This window comes from Oryctolagus cuniculus, chromosome 3 (genome assembly GCF_964237555.1).
Source record: "Oryctolagus cuniculus chromosome 3, mOryCun1.1, whole genome shotgun sequence".
Lineage (NCBI taxonomy): Eukaryota > Metazoa > Chordata > Mammalia > Lagomorpha > Leporidae > Oryctolagus > Oryctolagus cuniculus.
The window spans coordinates 79146769-79169090 of NC_091434.1; the positions used below are offsets into that span (position 1 = coordinate 79146769).

At 35.0% G+C, this 22322-nt stretch overlaps 1 protein-coding gene across 5 annotated transcripts in view; it reads left to right on the forward strand.

The window, feature by feature from the left end:
* Window positions 1-22322, forward strand: part of KCNH7 (potassium voltage-gated channel subfamily H member 7) — a 511727-nt gene that overhangs the window by 355121 nt on the left and 134284 nt on the right. For 2 of the 5 annotated variants that reach the window (XM_051848592.2, XM_051848593.2), the window contains exons 5-7: window positions 5258-5278; window positions 5703-5726; window positions 15100-15314. In XM_051848592.2, the coding sequence (XP_051704552.1) occupies window positions 5258-5278; window positions 5703-5726; window positions 15100-15314 (260 nt within the window). The remainder of the gene's footprint in view (window positions 1-5257; window positions 5279-5702; window positions 5727-15099; window positions 15315-22322) is intronic. The other 3 variants (XM_051848594.2, XM_002712225.5, XM_051848595.2) reach the window with 3 other exon arrangements.

The window sequence follows — 22322 nt, forward strand, 5'->3', positions numbered from 1 at the left end:
GATAAGGAGGGGAATCGGGAAAAGTTTAAGGGAACAAAACAAACACTGAAAATCCTGATCTTAAAAATACTTATTTTAAAAGTGAAATCAGAATTTATTTATTAGTCCCTGGCCTCTATGTTTACTTTATTCTATTAGTCAGTAGTGAAAATAGGCATGTTCAAAAAGCAAGGATTCATCATTAATACAATGATGGCTATTAGGTCTGTGAAGTATTTACCATGTGCAAGGCAATCTACATATTTGACACACATTAACAGATAATTTTAATAAAAATCCTACAAGTTAGTGTATTAATGAGTTTTTCACCACTACAGTGAAGTAGCTGAGAGAAGTTAGCTTTGTAAAGAGAAAAGGTTTGCTTGGGCCCACCATTCTGGAGGTTCTTAGTCCAAGATCAGGCATTCCCATTGGTTTTGCATCTGGTGATGACTATTTGTTGTCAGAGTCCTGAAGCAGCACAGAGCATCAAACAGCAGCAGGGAGTGCAAATGCCTACATCTGTTTTTATAAAATCATGGTGCCATCATGGGGCCTCCAGCCTAACAGCCTAATCTAATCCAGTCCTTTCCCAAAGCTTCCAGCTCCAAACACTATAGCCAGATTAATTCTCAGCCCTTTAAATACCATTGCCTTATGACTTTGGGGTTTAAAATTCTACCTGAGTTCAGGAGCCAAATCTTGTTCCAACAACAGCAGTTAAGCAACATTTTAAAAAATATTTATTTATTCATTTGTTGGAAAGGTAGAATTAGAGAGAGAAAGAGAGAGAGAGCGAGAGAAAGAGAACCATCTTCTGGTTCACTCCAAAAGGTCCACAACAGCCAAAGATGGACCAGGCTGAAGTCAGGAGTCAGGAGCTTTATCCAGGTCTCCCACATGGGTGGCAGGGGCCTAAGTACTTACACTATTTTCCAGTGCTTTTCCAGGCACTTTAGCCAGGAGCTGGATTGGAAGAGGAGCAGGCAGGACTTGAACTGAGGCCCAAATGGCATGCTGGCATCACAGGTACTGGCTTTATCCACCAAGCCCCAGTGCTGGCCCCAAGAGCCATTTAAGTCCCATTTTATAATTGAAGCTACCGAAGCTTAGACAGTTAAGTAACTGGCTCAAGTTTGCACAGCTAGTACATGTCAGAGCCTGAGTCATACCCAAGACTGCCTGTCCATAGTGCACAATCAAATTCATGGAGTTTTTCCTCCCTTCTTCCAGCATCCTGTCATAGAAGTTGTCTATTGGGCCATTGAACATTCCTCAATGCTTCTAGGATTCAGAGCACCATACACAGATATATGAGTTCAACATTTCAAACTCCCATGCATTTGGGCTCTTGAAAAGTCTGCTAATCTTTCTCTGTTATAATTTCTTTGCGCACCATCACTGCTCTTTCTTCTACTGGTTTTCCTTTAAAGGCATAAATGTGATCATATGGCTCCTTAGGATGGACCACCTGACGCTTTGTTAATGGACCAGTTATTGTCAAGTCTTATTGAAGATTCTGCAGGACAGACTCCCCCACTGTACACTGTATTTTAGGCTTTCATTGAAGTAACTTGTTTCCAAAAATGTTTCATACATTTTCTTGCTTCATTATTTTATTATGGAATACTCTTCCCTACTTTGACCATCCTCACAGTACCATTTGGCCTCAGGGACCTATTTTCCCCTTCCCAAGCCAGAAGAATTAACTGATTTCATAATGTATTTTATGTATCTGTCATTCTTGCTAGATATTCAGGCAAACAATTGCATTGTAGTGAGCCATTCCAGTATTGGAGCTCTGCAAGTTTTACATCTAGCATAATTGTCTACTTCATGGCAGATAGTTGATAAATGTTGGTGTGACATTGAGAAGATCATGCTCATGAATTATGTTCCAAAATCACATACATAAATAAATAATGAATGCTCTGCTCTGTAATGCTCTGAATTCCAACCAAAGTGTTAAGATTGAATCATGTGGAAAATCTTTATCTAAAGGGCACAGGGAAGTAGAGAAGGCAGAAGAGGTGAAAGAAAATGAGTTGGCAGGAAAAAAAAAATCAAGGAGAACTAAATCAATACATCTGAAACAGAAAGGACAGTTTGCTGTAAGACAGCTTTGAAAAACTGTATACTTTACAAGAGCAATTAATACATCCATTTCAGTCTGCGGTTCAAAGAAGGTCACAAGGAAAAAGAAAATAAAATCAAGGACAATTCCCACATTTGTTAATCACCTGAGGCTCTATACCATTTAGCAATGGCAGTCTCAATATTTCCTTAATGATCCTCTGCAATTTGACCTTTGTATAATGGGTTCCATGGTTGAACAACAATAAATCCTATACATTAGTATGAAAGACCAATATATGTTTTCATTAGTCTAGTTAGTGTAGTCATCTGTAGCAATCATATTAACTTTTCAAAGGTTGGCCTTACATTCTACAGACAGAACCTGAGTGATAGTATAAAAGTGAGAAACAATAAATTTGACAATCAAACTGATACATAAGCAATACATCCTACAGAAAGTCTGGATCAGATTTTATGACTTAACGTTCCTGTTTTCAGTTTTTGTGGAAGAGTAACTGACAAAATTGGGGAAAAGAATGACTAAGATTTTTGTATTTCTCAGTACAGGTATCACACATAGACACTTAGTCCTACAACTGTCCTCATTTTCCTCTCCCCACCCAAGCTAAGCTGTTTTCAGAAAATCTATCATTTTCTTGCAAATGATACAATGTGTGACTATAGATGGATAAACCCAAAGGATATTTTGTATTTCTGCTTTAGATCAGTTCTATCTAAAAAATCATTGATTGGCACAGAGGAAACTAAATTTCCCAAGACACATAATTTGGTGCATTTTAGAAAATGAGTCATTGATATGGGAATATAGAAAACTTTTAAAATTGATTTCAGTTTTATGAATTCATATAACTTTAACAGTCTAAATTCCACATGCATCAGATTTTGAATTTATCTCTTCATTCAAATAGAGAAATCTCCATCTGCTTGGACTACCTTTTCAGAACTTTAAATATCTTTGCAAAAATATTAATGCATAATATTTTACATGATCTTCTCATTTAATCTGTGTTAGCACATAGCTTAGAACTGCATTGAGGTAGTTCAAAAGATGCGGGGAAAATGGAATACAAAGATGGTAATTTTAGTGCGAAAATTTTGAAACCCATGCATAGGTTCAACATAATATGCATTTCCATGAGCTTTTTGAAGATTCTTCCTATGCATGACTTTCAATTTTTTGCACCAAAAATAAATGATCTTTTAATAGCAGTTTCCACAAATATATTGAAGTGTCTTCATGCTTCTCAATCTATTTATGGTGAAGGACCAGAATTTTTTTTTTTCTAATCCATCACAAACTGAATCATTTGTAAATATAATAAAAATATACAGTCAAAAATGAATTTTTACAAAATAGACAGGCAAAATATAAACCCCATTTGTTTTATCATTAGATTCAGCAGATACGAAATTATTCTGTCACATTGCTGTGGAAGATTTAAGTACTCTAATTTCTGCACTTATGTTGTCATGGAGGAGTAACAATCAGATTTCAGGGTACAGATCACACACTCTGCTTGGAATGTCAACGTGGCATTAACTGTATAATGTAATGTCTGGTAGTTTTCTTCACATTTGTAGATCATATTATAGAATTTCTAGTTTGGTGAGTACAGTTGTAATTTTGGACCACTTTCAAGCAGTTGTTACTTTCCTAATGATTTTTGGACTCAGCTTCTGATGGAGCCATTATTTTTGTGTAAGCAAGATCCCTTCTATTTTCCCACTCATTTTTATGATTCCCTCAGAGTGGGAAGTGAGTTATTATCCATGGCCACATTTTATGTTGGTGTCCCCGTGATTGGAAATGTGATATAGTATGCAACATTAATAGAATTACTTCAATAGTAAGCTCTTAAAAAGCTGTGATAAAAAACTCAAGATTTCACATGAGCACAGTGTAAGATGTTAACAAAATGTTGACAGTTATCAAATGTTGTATATGTTTGAATGATTTTGATATGGCTCATTTAATTCGTTTATGTGTTTCAAAGCTAGTAATGCATATTTTGTTAGTAGCAAATATCAGCATCTAGAATGCTAATCTCAAAAAAATCTGAAAGCATTCCACTCTGAGATTTATTTTTTTTTATTTTTATTTTTTTTTTATTTTTTGACAGGCAGAGTGGACAGTGAGAGAGAGAGACAGAGAGAAAGGTCTTCCTTTTGCCGTTGGCTCACCCTCCAATGGCCGCCGCGGCCAGCGCGCTGCGGCCGGCGCACCGCGCTGATCTGATGGCAGGAGCCAGGAGCCAGGTGCTTTTCCTGGTCTCCCATGGGGTGCAGGGCCCAAGCACCTGGGCCATCCTCCACTGCACTCCCTGGCCACAGCAGAGAGCTGGCCTGGAAGAGGGGCAACCGGGACAGAATCCGGCGCCCCGACTGGGACTAGAACCCGGTGTGCCGGCGCCGCTAGGCGGAGGATTAGCCTAGTGAGCCGCGGCGCCAGCCCCACTCTGAGATTTAAAATGACACATTTTAATATAAACAAATTTCCTAAATATTTGAGGTACTATACTCAGTGCATTGTGAAAATAGAAATATTTTCACATTCCTTTTAAATCAGTAGATATTTCACTGATTTTTGTAATTATTTTTGCTTAACATTGTTTCAGTTATATTTGCTATTTTCAAAGTATACATTGAACAACATTTGAGAGAGGGAGGAGTTAAAATTGTGATTAATAATACAAGCTGGTTTATTAAGGAAAACTGTTATCTTAGAATTTTCTCTATTAATACACTGGATTAAACTGTATCAAAATTGCTTAGCATGAAAAGTATTATGTAGTCTTCTTTTAAATATATTGTAAATGGTGGTTGCGACACTAAAACTGGCTTCTGACAAGGTTGAAAGTTATGGTCCCAACTACTGGTGGCTGAGGATGTCTCTCTTCAAAGTATCATAATTACAAAACCTGTAGCTTGGGATCCTTTTAAATTAAGTAAGATAAATGTTTATTATAGTTAAACAAGGATGTTTGGTATGGCAGATAATATTTTTGTATATGTATTTTACTTAAATAGCACCCAGTGTTAATTGTAGTCAAGTATAAATTTTCATCATTATGTCCTGTTTTCTAATTGCTTTTACAATTACTAGAGGAATTTTAGTATATAAAACATAATTTTAGTCTTCTTTTCATATTTCTCTCTTTTTATCCTTATATGCTCAAAACAGACAATGGTCGCAATGTCAAAGGTAATGTGCAAATGCGGATTTCACCATCTGATGCTTAAAGTTTCCCCTTACTTGGCATGTTAACCTGCCTGCTGGATGCCCTGTTCAATGCAACACCCTCATGCTGCCCTTAGCTAGACCAGGTGCCTGGTGGAGACATCATGGCTTGATTTTGCTGGATACGTTGTCACTTTCTGAGCTGTGTCATTAAAGTGATTATGAACTTTTTTTCCTGCAAGAATATAAGCCTGGGTTGACAATGAGCACTGCCTAAATATCCAAATCAATGAAAAAGAAACAAAAAACAAGCTATATATTCCAGTGTAATAGTGATATATAAACCTTTTTCAGGGAAAACAGATTTTTTTAAGTAGAAGATTAAGTAAACAAAGTACTACATGACCATATCAGTTCACTTGTTCCTCTTTTGTTTCCTTAAAACTAGTTTCACGTTCCTGGATGGCAGGGGGTATGGTTTTAAGCTTACTGTAGTAGTAAACTGTACATGCATGACAGTCATTTCCTATTTTTTGATAATATATTTTGATCATTTGAATTGTGTTCTATATTAGTCTGAAATCACTGGCATGACCTACAGCTACTGTAGGGTAATATTTTACTGGAAATACCTCGGATAAATTTTGATTTGGCTTAAAATTTGAAATTCACCTCTTTTTTTTTTACTTAATTGCCATAGATACAAGGATTACAAAATATAATAATAATAATCTCATTAAATTGAAAAGTGTTTTGACTTGGTCTTTTACCATAGGCCTTGCATGCTGCTGTGGGTATGCAAATGGTGACAGTGACTTGTTTTGTGCATGTGTGTTGCATGAACACGTCTCCACCAGTAACCATCATTACTTAGCATTCACTGTTCGGCCTATTCTGTATGTCACTGGTGCTCTGACTACTGTGCAGTTTGGTATATTGATTTCTAAATTCCTTTCTAATCAATTCAGAGCTGGCAATGGTTATAAATTAATAGCATTAGAAACCAAAGAAGTTTTCTGGTCAGAAGTCCAGGGTTATTTAAAAATAAGGGAAAAATGGCAGTTTCTCTCCTCCCAAAAATCTTTGTTTTTTCCAATTCAGAGAGGGTCTATGCCTTTTTAATAGTAGCATGTGATTTCATCTACATGATTATTCTACCCTTGGCTTCTCCACTGGGTTTTCTTAAAAGGAGAAAATTAATATCAGCTTGGGTGTTGATTTTCATTGACATCATTCAGAAAGTAATCTTAAGAAACAGGATAAAGACGACTCTTGACAACCTGTCTGTGTGAAATGATTGAACTTAGGAACTGACAATTAGTCTTTCCAGTGATTTTTTTAAAAAAATTATTAGAGATGCAGAAAGATAGAAAAACATACAGTACTCCTATCTGCTGGTTCTCTGTCCAAATGCCTGCACCAGCCTGCATTGAGCCTGATTGAAGCTAACAGCTGGGAACTTAATTCAGTTCTCCTATTTGAGTGATAGGGACTCAAATACTTGAGCCATCACTTGCTGCCTTCCAGCGTTTAGAAGTAAGTGCTAGAGCCAGGATTCAAATGCAGGCAATTTGCTATGGTACATGGATGTCAGAAATGACATCTTAACCAAACATTCACCCTCCATTGACTTTTTTAAATGCAGTGAGAAATGAATTAAATCACTTTTATTTTATTTTATTTATTTATTTTTTGACAGGCAGAGTGAGACAGTGAGACAGAGAGACAGAGAGAAAGGTCTTCCTTCTGTTGGTTCACTCTCCAGATAGCCGCTAAGGCCAGTGTGCTGCAGCTGGCGCAGCGCGCTGATCCGAAGCCAGGAGCCAGGTGCTTCCTCCTGGTCTCCCATGCGGGTGCAGTGCCCAAGCACTTAGGCCATCCTCCACTTCCTTCCTGGGCCACAGCAGAGCGCTGGACTGGAAGAGGAGCAACTGGGACAGAATCCGGTGCCCCAACCGGGACTAGAACCTGGGGTGCCGGCGCCGCAGCGGAGGATTAGCATAGTGAGCTGTGGCACTGGCTGAATTAAATCACTTTTAATAGATAAAATAGTGAACTGGCTTTTCTTTCAAACTAGTAGTTCATATACAAACTACATTGACAAACTACAGTCATTTCAGGTCAGCTATAAAAAGTAATATATATAAAAGCTACATAAAGTAATCTACTCAATCTCCAACCCTTTTTTCATCAATCCCGCCATTTTGTAATAGCAATAGTCTTTGAACAAAACTGTTATCTTAAAATAAAATCCAGATAACACATCAATTTCATAATCACAATTTAAAATATGTAATACAATCATCAAAACCAAGATTTGGAATTATTAACCTTTAAGCAATTATTGAAAGTTTCCACATACTAACATTCATAAAGTTAAATCCATCAATTGGAGAAAACATGTGTAAACAATAAAATTTAAAATAAATTCAAAATTTTTAGTGTTTTTACTTTCTGTGTTTGAAAACTATTTTATTATTTACTTTCCACTATTTTTAATATAAAGAGAGCAGATTTAATGTAGCTCATAGATACAATTCTAAGAATGCACTGGTAATTTCCTTCCTCCCTTCCTCTTCCTCCTTTCTTCCCTCATCTATCTATCTTTCTTCTTTCATTTTTTCAGTTCTTGAGAGAACATTTTTGATTAAGGTTATAGTCACAAATTTAATGCTCCACTAAATGAAGAATTCAACAAATAAAAAGCTAAAAGACCTTATTGTTCAGAAGCAGTGCAGGCAAGGGCTATAAATTATAATCAAATTAAAATATATCAATTTCATTCATATAAAGTAAATTTTAAAATTAATCACAGATCATTGAAACTATAGTAATATATTATTATTCTTAGCTATTTGTATGACAAAGATAGAAACCAAAGTTTGACAAAACATTTTGCAGCAATATTGCAAGCTACTAATTTTAAGTGTCTGATTACTTTAATATTTAACAGAATAACTAGCATACCAGTTAGGTACAGGAAAGTACATTAAGTAAAACAATAAGTACATTAAGTACAACATAAGTATGCTAAGTAAAATAAGCAAAAATAAAAGTATTTTGGGGGTTCCATTGATTCATATTTCTATTCTTGTGTCAGTACTAGGCTGTTTAGATTATAACTGCCCTGTGATATGTCTTGAAGTATGGTATTGTGATTCTTCCAGCTTTATGTTTATTGTTTAAGATTGCTTTAACTAATCACGATATCTTGTGATTCCATATTAATTTTAGGGTCTTTTTTTCTAGATCTTAGGAGAATGTGTTTGGTATTTTGATTGGAATCACAATGAGTCTGTAAGTTGTTTGGATAGTATGGACATTTGGGTGATATTAATTTTTCCAATCCATGACCATGGGAGATGTTTTTAATTTTCTATGGCATTTTCTACTCTTTCCTTAATGTTTTCTAATTTGCATTGTAGAGATGTTTCCTGTATTTGATTAAGTTTATCCCAAAGAATTAAATTTTTATAGCTATTATGAATGAGATTGATTTTACAAGTTCTTTCTCAACTATGATGTTGTTTGCGTATACAAATGCTATTGATTTTTGTGTGTTGATTTTATATCCTGTAACTTTGCTGAGCTCTCTTATGAGTTCTAATAGCCTCTGAGTAGAGTCTTGTGGTTTCCCTATGTATAGAATCATATCATCTGCAAACAGTGGTAATTTGACTTCCTACTTTTCCATTTGTATCCCTTTGGTTTCTTTCATAATACCTTTGGCTAAAACTTCCGGGACTATGTTGAATAGCAGTGGTGACAATGGGCATCATTGTCTGGTTCAGGATCTTAGTGAAAATGCTTCCAGGTTTCCCCATTCGGTATGATGCTACTGTGGATTTGTCATAAATTGCCCTGATTGTGTTGAGTTATGTTCCTTCTATGCCCAATTTGTTTAAGATTTTTAACATGAAACAATGTTGTATTTTATCAAATGCTTTCTCTGTATCTATTGAGATGAGCATATGGTTTTTATTCTTCAATTTGTTTATGTGATATATCACATTGATTTATTTGAGAATGTTGAACCATTCTTGCATACCAGGGATAAATCTCAGTTGGTTTTGGGAAAATGATCTTTCTGATGTGTTGTTGGATTCAATTAGCTAGTATTTTGTTAAGGATTTTTGCGGCTATGTTCATCAGGTATATTTGTCGATAGTTCCTTTTTATTGATGTATCCTTCAATGATTTAGGAATTAAGGCAATACTGGCCTCATAGAAAGAGTTTTGAAGGATTCTCTCCCATTGGAATCGGAATTAGTTCTTCTTTATATAACATATTGCCAAAGAATAGGAAAGGTCTATTTCAAATAAATTGCATATTTTATCTATATACAAGTACATACTCATATGTATAATTTAAAAAAAGTTTTCTAAAGTGTGATACTGGTATCTAGACTTACCTGAAGTACTGATTAACTGAATTCACTTCAAACTTAATTGTTTCTCTGCCTATTCAGCTTTTGAAATCATCAGTAAGAGTTTATCCTGTTTTCCCTATTGAGTAATACAATAATACAATTTTACCACTTTATTGCTTCCATCTCAAGAAAGCCTGCATAATTTCTCACTGTATGTCTATCTCTCTCTATCTCTGTCTCTACCTCTACACCTCTCTCTGTCTCTCTCTATTTCTCTTTCTATCTCTATCTCTATCTATCTCTATCTCTCTCACAAGGGTATGGATAGTTTCCAACTTGTTTTGTAGTCCATCAGTCATGAGTCAGAAACAAAATTACTGTCAAGATTTGTTACAGTTTTAACTTTCCCTCTAACCATGAAACCTATCTGACTCAATGTAGATGTTGAATACAAATAGTTTGATGATTACTTCGAATATATCTTTCTAAGAATAAAATTGATTATCTTATGTTTACTGATAAAACTGTTCATTTACAAAGTTTAATTATTAAACTTTACATTTGCATTTTCTTTAATATCAGGACACTTGAGCAATTTGGATTTTATTAAACTTTAGCAAAGCATTAAGCCCTTGACTGTAATGTAAATTAAAAATAAGTTGTCTAAAACAAATAAATAATAAACTGTAACCAAACAAACTCAATGCAATAAAAAGCATGGCACAAAGACCCCCTGGCTTAATTTTTCTTTGTTCTATTAGACCCTCAAGACAATGACCTTTAAGAAAATAAAATGATTTTAAATATGTTTATATATTAGCTGTCCTCAGAATGTTTCCAGCACTATGTACAGGAGAATCTATTCTCCTGAGCATTTCATGCTTCATGATAAATTTTAATAATCTTATCAGATGAATTTTAAACATCTTCATTCTAAGGTTTTATCCAAGTTGTTGCTTTACCCTTTAGCTTAATCTCGAAATAGATGGTATTTCTTTGTAGCTGGAAACCAGCCTACTTGTATATAATCCAACACTGGTAATATATAAAAAGCTTTATCTAGCTCTTGGACTGCCTGGTTACTTGGCTTCCATCTTCTCCTAATATATTGAAAAAAATTAATCTGGCCATCCATCTTGCAAATTTCTAAAGAACAACCAGTTCTCTTATGTATTTTGAGATTTACTTTCCTTTCTTTTGAATCTATTATTTCTGCCAATTCATTTTCCTTAAATTCATTTACTTTGTTTTTCAGGCTATTCTCCTTCCTTCTATTAGAATCCTAAATCCCATCTGTTCATGATCACTCTCAGTGAGGCTGCCTTTCACCTCTATGTTCCCAACCAAGGCCTCTCTGAATATAGACCTAGGAGGTAGGAAACCCTGTATTCTGGTTTGTAGTCTTTGATTCTCATTCCCTCTAGTCCTCATATTTCTTTTGCCTAGATTTGCAGTTGGTGAAATAAAGATGTTTTTAACACCTATCACAGTACAAGTAATCAAATTCTGTCTTACTAGAATTTAGGTAAGTTTTAGAGGAATCTGAGTCAACACTGTTCATTTTGCAATCCCCAAAGACTTCAGCACACAAATATCTGCTTTAAAATCTATAGAAAAAAGTTGAAAAAAATTATAAATGCCTTATCTATGTATAAAGTATTTTAAGTAGTACATTATTTTTGTTGGGTTCATTAAATATATCCATTTGAAGGAAAAAAATCTAGATTAACTCTCTAAGACTAAGAGCTTAAGGAAAACCCGTATAGAGTAACAGTTCATAAGATTTTTCCACTAGTAAAAGAGGTTAAAATAATGACTTAAATGAAGCTGCAGACACTGAGGCAAAATATGAGTGTCATGTTTTGCCAACCAGTTACTGAACTGTTTCAGACTTAGTGTCTTGTCTTTCAGCAAATATTTTGTTTTATTCACTTTACTATCCTGAAATGAAATGCAGAGATAATCTAACACATTTCTAAAAGACCACTTCATTTGCTAACTGCTACATAAAGGAGATATAAGAAGAAAGTAGTTCATAATAAAATGAAATGTATTCCAATATGCTAGTGTTCAAACATAACTATACTAAAAGACAAAATGTAATAATCAGACATGAAAAAATTGGCTTTAAAATCATTAAGAACTTGAGAAAACATTCCATATAATCATTGGATAACATGTTAAAGCATGTCTATGGATGGATAAAAAGTAAAGGCCACCTTTGGAGTCAATAATAATTAATTGATTGATTGTACCTGAATTAGTGGAAAATAACCAAAATTAAATTATGAATAATGTACCAAGAAAAACTGAGGAGAAATGAGCTGACCTTTACTCTAAAAAAAAAAAAAATGATTGATTGATTGATTTGAAAGGCAGAGAGAGAGAGGGAAAGAAAAAAAATTGTGACATCAAACTCCCTCATCGTTCTGGGAATCAAGAACATTTCTATGAATGTCCACCAAGATGAAATACTGCCATAGCTGAGATTATGTTTTCATAGGTGTAGCCAATTCAGTGGTGCTTATTAGTCACAAGGGCAGAGTAGATTAACAGTTTCTTTTTGCCTATTAGCATCATAAATAATCCATTTTTAAAGCTTTTATTTATTTATTCATGTACTTGACTTGCAGAGTGACTGAGAGAGAGAGAGAAAGAGAGAGAGAAAGAGAGAGTGAGAGAGATAGAGAATCTTCCATTCACTGGTTCATACTCCAAATGGCCACAACAGTAAAGTCTGGGCCAGAAACTCCATCCAAATCTCCTACAATAAGCAAATTTTTAAACATCTGTATACACATTCTACAGCCATAATCCAGTATAGAGAAGGATGATATAAAAAGAGAACTGAAGATGAACTTCAGGGTTTTAAAAATGTTGAACTGCATAATTAAGCTGTGTCACTTATAATCTTCTGCCAGTGTCCCTGTATATAATTGAATTACCAAAGGAATGAAAAAAAACTAACATTAGAATTGAGGAAAAGATAGTATCTAAGGAGATTGAAGCCCTATCATATTTTATAAATTACAAATATTAAGGCATAGACCTGGAATACAGTCATGGCATACTCTAAAAACAGAAATATTAGGCTATGTTGAAATAGTAAATTAATAGTGGGAAGGGATTTCTATAACGATCTGATGAATGAGGTTTCTGTGAGAGACTTGCCTTAAGATTAAATGAATTGATGTCACTTTTCACTCTTTTTTCTATCCTTGTTGAATAAATAGAAAAGAGTGAGAATCTGTGTGAATGACAACACAGGAGTCAGTCTATACTTGGTGATCCCAGTGATAATCTTCCCTGAGAAGGGCTTGTTTGTCATCAAGGGTATCATACAGGAAATGAGCATAAATGCAGCTCAAGAAGCACACTATTTGTTAAATGAACCAATACTTTATTAAAGCTACTCCAAAGTTTTATAATGAAGAAACATAAACTTTTCCCTCCAGTAACTGAACAAAATGATTAAGACTGTTTTCTTAGCATTATATTTATAGACCTGAGATGATTGTTGAAGTCCAAAATATACAATTTGTCCTATTAATGTTAAAGTGTTTATACCTTGCTTGATGATTAAAGTATATTTTGGTCTCCAAAATGTATGAAGTCCATTAAATGAAAGGGAGAAATAGCAGTCCAAAGCAAAATATTCTAACAAGCATGTTTATTCACACAGCTTGCAATTTTCTGTTTTTGTTTTGTTTTGTTTTGTTTTTTTGTTTTTTGTTGTTTTTTTTTTTTTTTTTTTTTTTTGATTCAAGAAGCAGAATGACAGAGTAACAAACAGACAGAGCTCCCAGCCACAGATTCATTCCCCCAAAAGACTGTCACAACCAGCAATGGGCCGGGACAAGCAATTCAATTCAGCTCTCTCATGTGGTTAGCAGAGACCCAACTACCTGAGCCCTGACGCGCTGCCTCCAAGGTTGTGCATTTGCAGCAAGCTGGAATCAGAAGCCGGAGTCGAGAACTGAACCCAAGCACCATGTTATGGGATGTGGCTGCCTTAATTACTAGGCTCAATGCTCACCCCAGTTTGTGTATTAGAATCATTCTCTCCGGCACAAAAAAGAAAGGCTGTGCAACACTATCGGGTTCTTTCTTTGTTCATCTTTAAGAGCTAAATAATGTTATAAGTAATATTGCTCACTGCACATAAAACTCGTTGTAGTATTTCCTGACACTCTTTAGGCAATAAACAAAAATTAGTTTCAAAAATATGTGCTGGTTTGCCTCCTCATCCACAATTCAGGAACCACAGGTCTTAGTATCTTGCCAAATTATCCATGTAGGAAAGAAATGTGAGAAGTGACCTATACTAACAAACATGTTCTATAGCCTAGCTATGGCCACTTCTCCTGTAAGCTTTGTTTGCCAGAGCATTCTTCTTGTGTGGTTTTTATAGTGTTTTTTGTTTTGTTTTGTTTTTGTCTCTCAAAAAGTGATCAATCTTAAATACAAATGAAGGAAAAAAGAAAGGAAAGTTTCAAACATCCCATATAAGATCACAGAAGTTTTAATAGAGTACACAGTAAAACATACACAAATAGCCTTTTACCTTTCTTATCCTTATCATAATTCCCTCATCTGTATTTTAACTGCTTTAGAAACCTTACACAGATAGTGGAAGCATTAGATGAACCCCGCAGGCAGGTTTATTCTTAGTGACACAGAGAGGGATGTGGCACAAATTGGAAAAAGGCAAGCAATTCATTCAGAAATTTCATGATCCATGTGATTTTAATCATAGAAAAGTCTTTTTAAAAAAAGATTAATGAATTTGAAAATCAGAGTTAGAGATGGGGGGTTGGGGTAGAGAGATCTTCCAACCATTGACTGGTTCATTCCCCAGATGGCCACAACAACTAGGGCTGGGCCAGGACAAAGCCAGGGACCAGAAGCTGCTTCCAAGTCTCCCATGTGAATGGCAGGAATCCAAGCATGTGGGTCATCTTTTGCTGCTTTTCCAAGGCCATTAGCAGGGAGTTGGATTGGAAGAGGAGCAGCCAGGACACGCACCAGAGTCCACATGAGATGTGGGCTTTGCAGGTGGTGCCTTAATCTGCTTCGCCACAACAATGCCCCCCTAGGCAAGTGCTTACTTGGATAATCCCCAGATTATAAAACAAAAATGATGAGAAACCTTGAAGGTAGAATTTCAGCAATAACAGGGAGTGGAGTGCTTCTTTTATTTCAGACTTTAATAAAAGTAGTCAGTTTATAGCCTAGGCTGCCATTTTCTCTCTGGGTGCATAGCCAAGGCCCAATCTTATCTTTGGGCATTCACAAGCTGCCTCATAAGGCAGAAGATGATGCTAAACTCTGTAATTCAGGTATCAGCTGTCTACATTTAATCATACCTGAAGGAGAGTCGCCTTCGTCATGGATCATCACAGTAGAACATTTAAGACCATCTCATTCTTCCATTTCTTTTGATATTATTCTTAAACATATTTTCCAATTTTTTAGGGCCTTTTAATCATATCAAGTCAAGCCTCCTGGGTTCCACATCGGATTCAAACCTCAACAAATACAGCACCATTAACAAGATTCCACAGCTCACTCTGAATTTTTCAGATGTCAAAACTGAAAAAAAGAATACATCACCTCCTTCTTCAGATAAAACCATTATTGCACCCAAGGTTAAAGATCGGACACACAATGTGACAGAGAAAGTTACCCAGGTAGGACATGGTTTTACTATCAGTTTCAATGGTCTCTTAAGTTCTTTCTATACTATAAAACATATTCCTTTTCTTATGAATGACTAACAATAGAGGTAGGCCATTTGTCTGTACTCCTATTTATCTTGATTCATATCTTGAGACTTTGGATGACTCCTAATGTAACAGATATATAAAGATACATACTATGATTCTATCTATTACAAGGTAAAGCAAAAACGTGCAAATATTATATTGTTCCTGCTGTTGTAGAGGTGGTTAACCTGCTATTCATCATGTTTGGATATTTATTGTTTTGCTACCAACTCTTGCATTATTAAAGCATGATTTTTTTAAAGATAATGGATGGGTCTATTGAAGCCTTGAGGACTAATTGGGATTTAGTCTTGGCTGTGGCCTCCTTTTTTGTGCTTATTCTACTCGACAAAGTGAGATCTAAGTTGCCTTGGGAAGAAGAGCTGTCTGAGATGATGAAAAGTCAGAGTGAAACAATACATTTTTCAGGGATGATATTTTACTAATTTCAAGATTTTGGGAACTTGAACTAGGGTAAAAAGATACTGTCTAAGAGGAGTCCTGCTTCAAAGAATAAATAAAGATGATCTATACTTATTATAACAAAATACTAAGCCAAGCAGTACCTAGATTTTGCTTATGATGCACATACATTGTTTAGAATTGGTGACTAAAATTTATCAAGTAAGCAGTTCTTTACAAATAATTTACTTATTGTATTTGCTTAGCAAATCTTTGCATAAACTATTCACTAGATAAAGGAAAATGACACCAATCTCTAAGCCACATTTTGAAGATTTTGAATTAACAAAATTTTTCTGTAAATGTAAATATTACCAACAGCACGGTACTGCTGTTTGTAAATAAATTCTTATGTGTGAACAGAAATAGCCACTAAAAGACCATTGGACTATTTATAAATAAATGTAAGCAGTCTATATTTATTTGAGGTGAGAAATTATATATGCTATTTCTGATATTTAACATTTAATATTTATGCAGTAATGAGGCATTCTTCTCTAAGTATCTCATTTTTCTTAAATTTAGTAAAATACATATTTAGTATAATAGGTATAATAGTAGTAAATTAGCAGTCTACTGTAATGCATTTTGTATTGTCATCATTCTGATACCATTAAATTTTACTTGCAAGTGTTTTTTCCTTTTAAAATCTATTGTTTACGAAAAGTAACAATTATATGTATGCATAGAAATTAAGATTCTTGAGAAGAAAGATGGGAATTATTAGGATCAGAGCCTGCAAGTAGCATAGGTGAATAAAGCAGATGGCAGAGAGCAGCAGGAATCAAAGAGACTGCAGTGAACTGCAGAGGACACGCTGCCACTCAGCACTAGCCACTTGTGGTCAGGCAGGAATATTTAACCAATGATGTTTCCAAATCTGCTAATAAAAGAACTTGAAATCTAGAATTTAAAATAAGCTCTTAATTTCCATAATTGACAAATTAATTACAAATTTTCAGAACAAAACACAACGTAAGACCTATAGACAGCAAGGTGTGATGTGCTAAAGCTTTCATAGTCCCCCACAGAAGCACCCTAACCCACAGCATTCAGCACATCCTCGTGTCAAGAAAGAGTGATACACGCACGCATCAGAGATGCCTTTGCTCTGGGAGCTTTCTTGGCCCCATGCGACAGGAAACACATGTGTAAACAGTCATAATGAAATACATCTTAATGAAGAATAGAAGACCACATGCTAAGGGAAAGTATGCATTAAAAGCAGCATTTTCAGAGAAGAAAAATATATAGTATAGTACATATAACCTGGACCTAGAAGGTTACCTAGAGTAGGGTGTAGTAATTAGTGTTTAAGGGTGTAAATCAGAGTCACAGGGAATATGTTATAAGTCTGGCTTTATTTATTGTGTGCCATGGAGATAGGTGGCATTTATTTTGTGACATTGAAGCAGGTTTTAGGGCTAGCAAAAGTCATATTTTGCCATCTTGATATAAAAATCAAGTAGAATAATGGTTGGAAAGTGCTCACCACAGTGCTAAGTACATAGTAAGCAATATCAACCTTTATTATGCTTTTTATGTTCTTGTGTGACTTCACAAGCTCCCAAACTCTCCTCATCTTCTCTTTTCATCATTTTATTCTTACACCCCCAGGGCTTCATAAAACATTTGGCAAAGGAGAGTTCATCAAATATTTGCTGAATGAATGATGGAATTTCCAAGGAAAGGGATGTGGATTTCACATAGAAAAAGCAGGAAGAACAGAGATATAGAGGCACAGGTTCACAAATCTTATAACAGTGGTTTCCTGGGCCATTGTGAGGCTAGGCTGGTAACTTTCCCCTCTAGATGATTCTATCCCATTTTTTTTTTTCACATAAATGCCTTAGTGCTCTCAGGAAAATGCATCAGCTTCCATCAGAAGCTTGACATTCTCTTAATGCCTGATGCTTACCTTTAAAGAAATCACTGTGCGTTTTATATTTAGCCCCGTAATATTAGGATATTTATGTTAACATTTTAAGAAAGGTTATAAATTTTTACGGTAGACCACATGTCCCCCCAAAAGACATACATTGAAACCTAATCCCCAGGGAGATGAGACCTGTGAAGGGTTGTTAGGTCAGGAATGGGATGAGTGCCCTTGTAGAAGAGGAGCCAAAGAACTTTGCATTTCCCTTCTGCCAAGTAGGAAGCAATGAAATGATAGGCATCAGTCAAAAGGGAAGCAACTGAAACGTGGAGAGGCAGGCTGCATTCATTGTACAACTGACTGCATTGCCTCTGCTCTTGGCCATGCTTTCCTCCTGGCTGACTTCACACTCCAAGTAATTGCATCAAATTCCTCAGGTTCTCCTGTCTCAGGATGCTCACAGCTAATGATCTGGTGAATAGGGCTTTACCTCCTTCAGCATCCAAATCATTCCCATCCAAAACAGACTCGGACTGGCTAACTCTGGTCCTGGGACCATTCCCATGCTGCAAGGTAAAGCCATTTGACTGACATCAGAAAAATGAGGAGGGAAGGGGAATTTCTAAGGAAATATAACCAAACAATGGTGGCCATTGCAAAAGTGAAGATAGGAATTCATATCAATGGCATCAGTCATACACACACATACACACACACACATTCACACTCACAGAATATGTACTGGATAGATTCTAGTAATACAAAAGTATAGAAATTAGTTTCTATTCCTATGTATAATACATAATAAATTACCTGGAGAATGACTATATAGCAATAAATAATAGCATTTACAGCTATTTTTTATTAAACGGTACAAGATTCTATCATGTGAGTAAATTTAGTTTCCATTCCCTTTAAACCCAGTATTGGTTAAATTATGGCCAAACAGTTTCACAAATTGGCCTCTATTACTTAAGAAGAGTACTTGTGAATTCAGTGGAAATCCACATAATCAAAAATAAGATGCATGAAGGGAACTAAATGAAGCAGTATATTTTCATCTAGCAAACAGAAGAGAAAAAGTGACTTACTGTTAGTACACAGTGTAATCTTCACATAGCTTTATTAAGAATAAGAGAATTAGTTTAAACTGTAAGCACAAAATGACTTAGGTTATAGAAAGAAAAGTCTGTATGTTTCAAAAGTCATATAATCTGTAAATCTATGTAGATTTTTAAAGTCAAAATCGGTCCCAGTGTTTCATGAAAATACATCATTGACATGAAGACATAATCATGGTAAATTTAATAATAGCTGACATTGATCGAACATTTATTATGTACCAGGCTCTGTGATAAGTGGCTTGGTGGATTATCAATTTTAATCTACATGACAGTTGGTACTATTATTACCATCTGCATCTCATAGAAAAGTTAAGTTTGGAGAGATGAAGTAACTTGTCTAGGAGACGTAGTAAATGGTGGAACAGACTTCAAACCAAGGCCATCTGACTCTGAAAGTGAAGTTATTAGTTCTTCATCTGTCCCCTTAACGAAGCCATTTTATTTCTCTGTCTCCTAAATCTTCTCAGAAGTTATCATGACAGTGGACGTGCCTGTAGTAATTGGCTTAGGGTCAAAAGTCATAATTTGAATGTTCCGTAACAGCTAATCAGAGAAGGAAAGCCAAAGAAATAGGGAGGAGAGTATGGCAGATTTTCTCCAAAGCGGCTCACACTCATCACAAAGACCACTGGAACCATTCATGACAGGAAGCTTAAATCAGAATTACCCCTTGTTGAAATTTACATCTCATCTACCTTATGTTAATTTTACATTAACATAATGACATTTGTTTTGTTTTTGTTTTCGTTCGTTTGTCACACAGTTGCAGGAAAAGTAAAATTACATTGATATTACTGACATAAAGAAGAGCTCAATGATTATAGCTTTTTACTTTCTATTGATCTTTATCTATTTTAAATATATTCATTCTGTACTCCTTGTGATCTAATACCTCTCAATTTATACTTAGTCCTGATGGAAAACATGTAACTATAATTCAGTATCTCTTTAGGAATAGAAATTCAGGTCAATATAGAACATCTATTTCATCTTATTGCTTATTTTAAAAATTATTTATCCTCTCAGCCTTAACAATATAAAATATTTTTTCACGTTCTGTAATTTCTACAAATCTGATAAATTTAGGCCTCAACATTTTCAATGACAGAAACTGAAAAAGTCTTATAGACACAGCTATAAATTCAAAGCGGTTTTCTTATATGGTGATGCTTTCCAATAATAATATCTCAGGTTAAAAATTACACTTACCTAATTTTCAAAACCTATTTTTATAAAGATTCATTGATTCTTCATTCAAAATTATAGAAATAAAATTCACAATGTTTCTACAATATGATTTGTGTTTTCCTAAACTTTATTTCAAATCTAAAATAATTTAACTACCATGCAAACCTCAATAAAACTATACAGAGTATCTGCAAGAAATAGTGATAATCATAAAATTCCATATTAAAGTGAAATGTAATTCAGGATTACAAAACTGATTCTGAATATTTTAATTCAATATGACATTATTTCTGCATCCATTCTCTTGCTATCATTTATAGAACATCATCAAACTTGGTTCAGCAAAACAAAAATTCCATTCCTTTTTTTTCCTCTGTATTCTTGGTTTAATCTATAAATTATGTGTATAAAGGCAGATTGAAATAACAAGCAATATACTTGAGTGCTATGAGATGCAGAAAGCCCAATCATCAGAGTAATCTTGGATTCAGTATTTGTGAGGACATGCTAAATGCTATGTGTATTATCACTGATACAAGAATATGAAAATCAAGGTTATTGCTATCAATCATCTTTAAATAAAAAGCTTTGAGCTTTAGGAACCTAGACTATGTTTTCTAGTCTTCTCTGGTCAATAACATAATGCTTTATAATCTAGTCAGTGAAGAGGAAGAGATAAAAAGTGACACTATGTATGTGAGTAGTAAGTGATTAGTGCAAGCAAAATGAATGCTATAAATATTAAATATACAATAAAAGTTTTCAATATTTCAAAAAAGTGTAGAATTTTTAGAAAGAAACTAGTTATTTTTTACTTTGACTAAATGCTGTGTGCATATTAATACTTACAGTCACTCGCAGACATATTTTCTAAATTTTAAAACTTCATTTCATTCAAAACATCTTAATTAGTTCAAGAATCACACATCCATATTCTAGATGATAAATAATATATCCTTATGAAACACTGGTAGCTGCTGATAAAAGTCATAACTTATAGGTAAAGCATTTATGTATGATTGCATCTTTTTTAAGATTTATTTTACTTATTTGAAAGATAGAGTTACAGAGAGAGGGAGAGACAGAGAGAGAGAGGTCTTCCATCCACTGCTTCACTCCCCAGATAGCCGCAATGGCTGGAACTGCGCCAATCTGAAGCCAGGAGCCAGGAACCAGGAGCTTCCTCCAGGTCTCCCATGTGAGTGCATTGGCCTAAGGACGTAGGCCATCCTCCACTGCCTTCCCAGGCCATAGCAGAGAGCTGGATTGGAAGAGGAGCAGCCGGGACTATAACTGGCACCCACATGGGATGCCAGTGCTTCAGGCCAGGGCCTTAACCCACTGCACCACAGCACCGGCCCCTGTATGTTTGCATCTTAAAAGCACCTGTTTGATTTTTGTGTGTTCATTCCACATTTTTAAAGAAAGGAAAAAAATCTTCCTTTAAAAGCTTTTCAGCAAAATAAATCAGGTTGAAAATAGATGCTTGAAGTAAAGGAACTAAAACATGAGTGGTCAGAAGAGACAGGTAAAAATAATTTAGCTGGGAGTCCATAGCAATAGCCTGGTTGCTACAGCAACAGAGACACAAGAAGAATGTGTATATCTTTTGCCAAGATGGTCCAGCACTCACCTCCCACCTTACCAGATAGTGTGATCCTGGAAATAAAAAACGGATCCCAGGTCAGAAAGGAAGCACAGAAAGGCGTTCATGGGCTCAGTTGCCCTCATAGCCTAGTGTCTCAGACAAACACCTATTTCAAGGCGTATTGTCTGATGAGAGTGAGTGGAAGAAATAAATTATTTTTGTTTCATAGCATGAGATTTAAAAAGAGGATTTTTATCAGATATCACTATACTGGAGTAGTCACTGTATTTTCACATACCCAAGAAGCCCAAGATTTTGTAATGTTAAGTGGTGGTGAGCTATTCCTTGCATTAGGAAGTAAATTCAACCATAGAATATTACTTAGAAGGAAATTCAAAATAAGTAAAATGAATAAAAATGTCTCATTGATTATCTTGGTGGTGAGTGTGTAGATAACATATTTTCCATTCTACCTCTATTTCTCTATATTTTGAAGATTTCATTTATAGTGGAAAATACAGTTAGATAATAAACCCCCTAAAACTCAAGTATTTCTAAAGAGTTCATTTAAAGATTAGTTAATTCTGACAGAAATTTAAAATTCAAAGGGAATCCCCAGGATTTCAGTTCTTTTAATTGATGGAATTTTCTGGAACATATCTCTCATATGTCTCACTCTTATTTTTCTCTCTCCC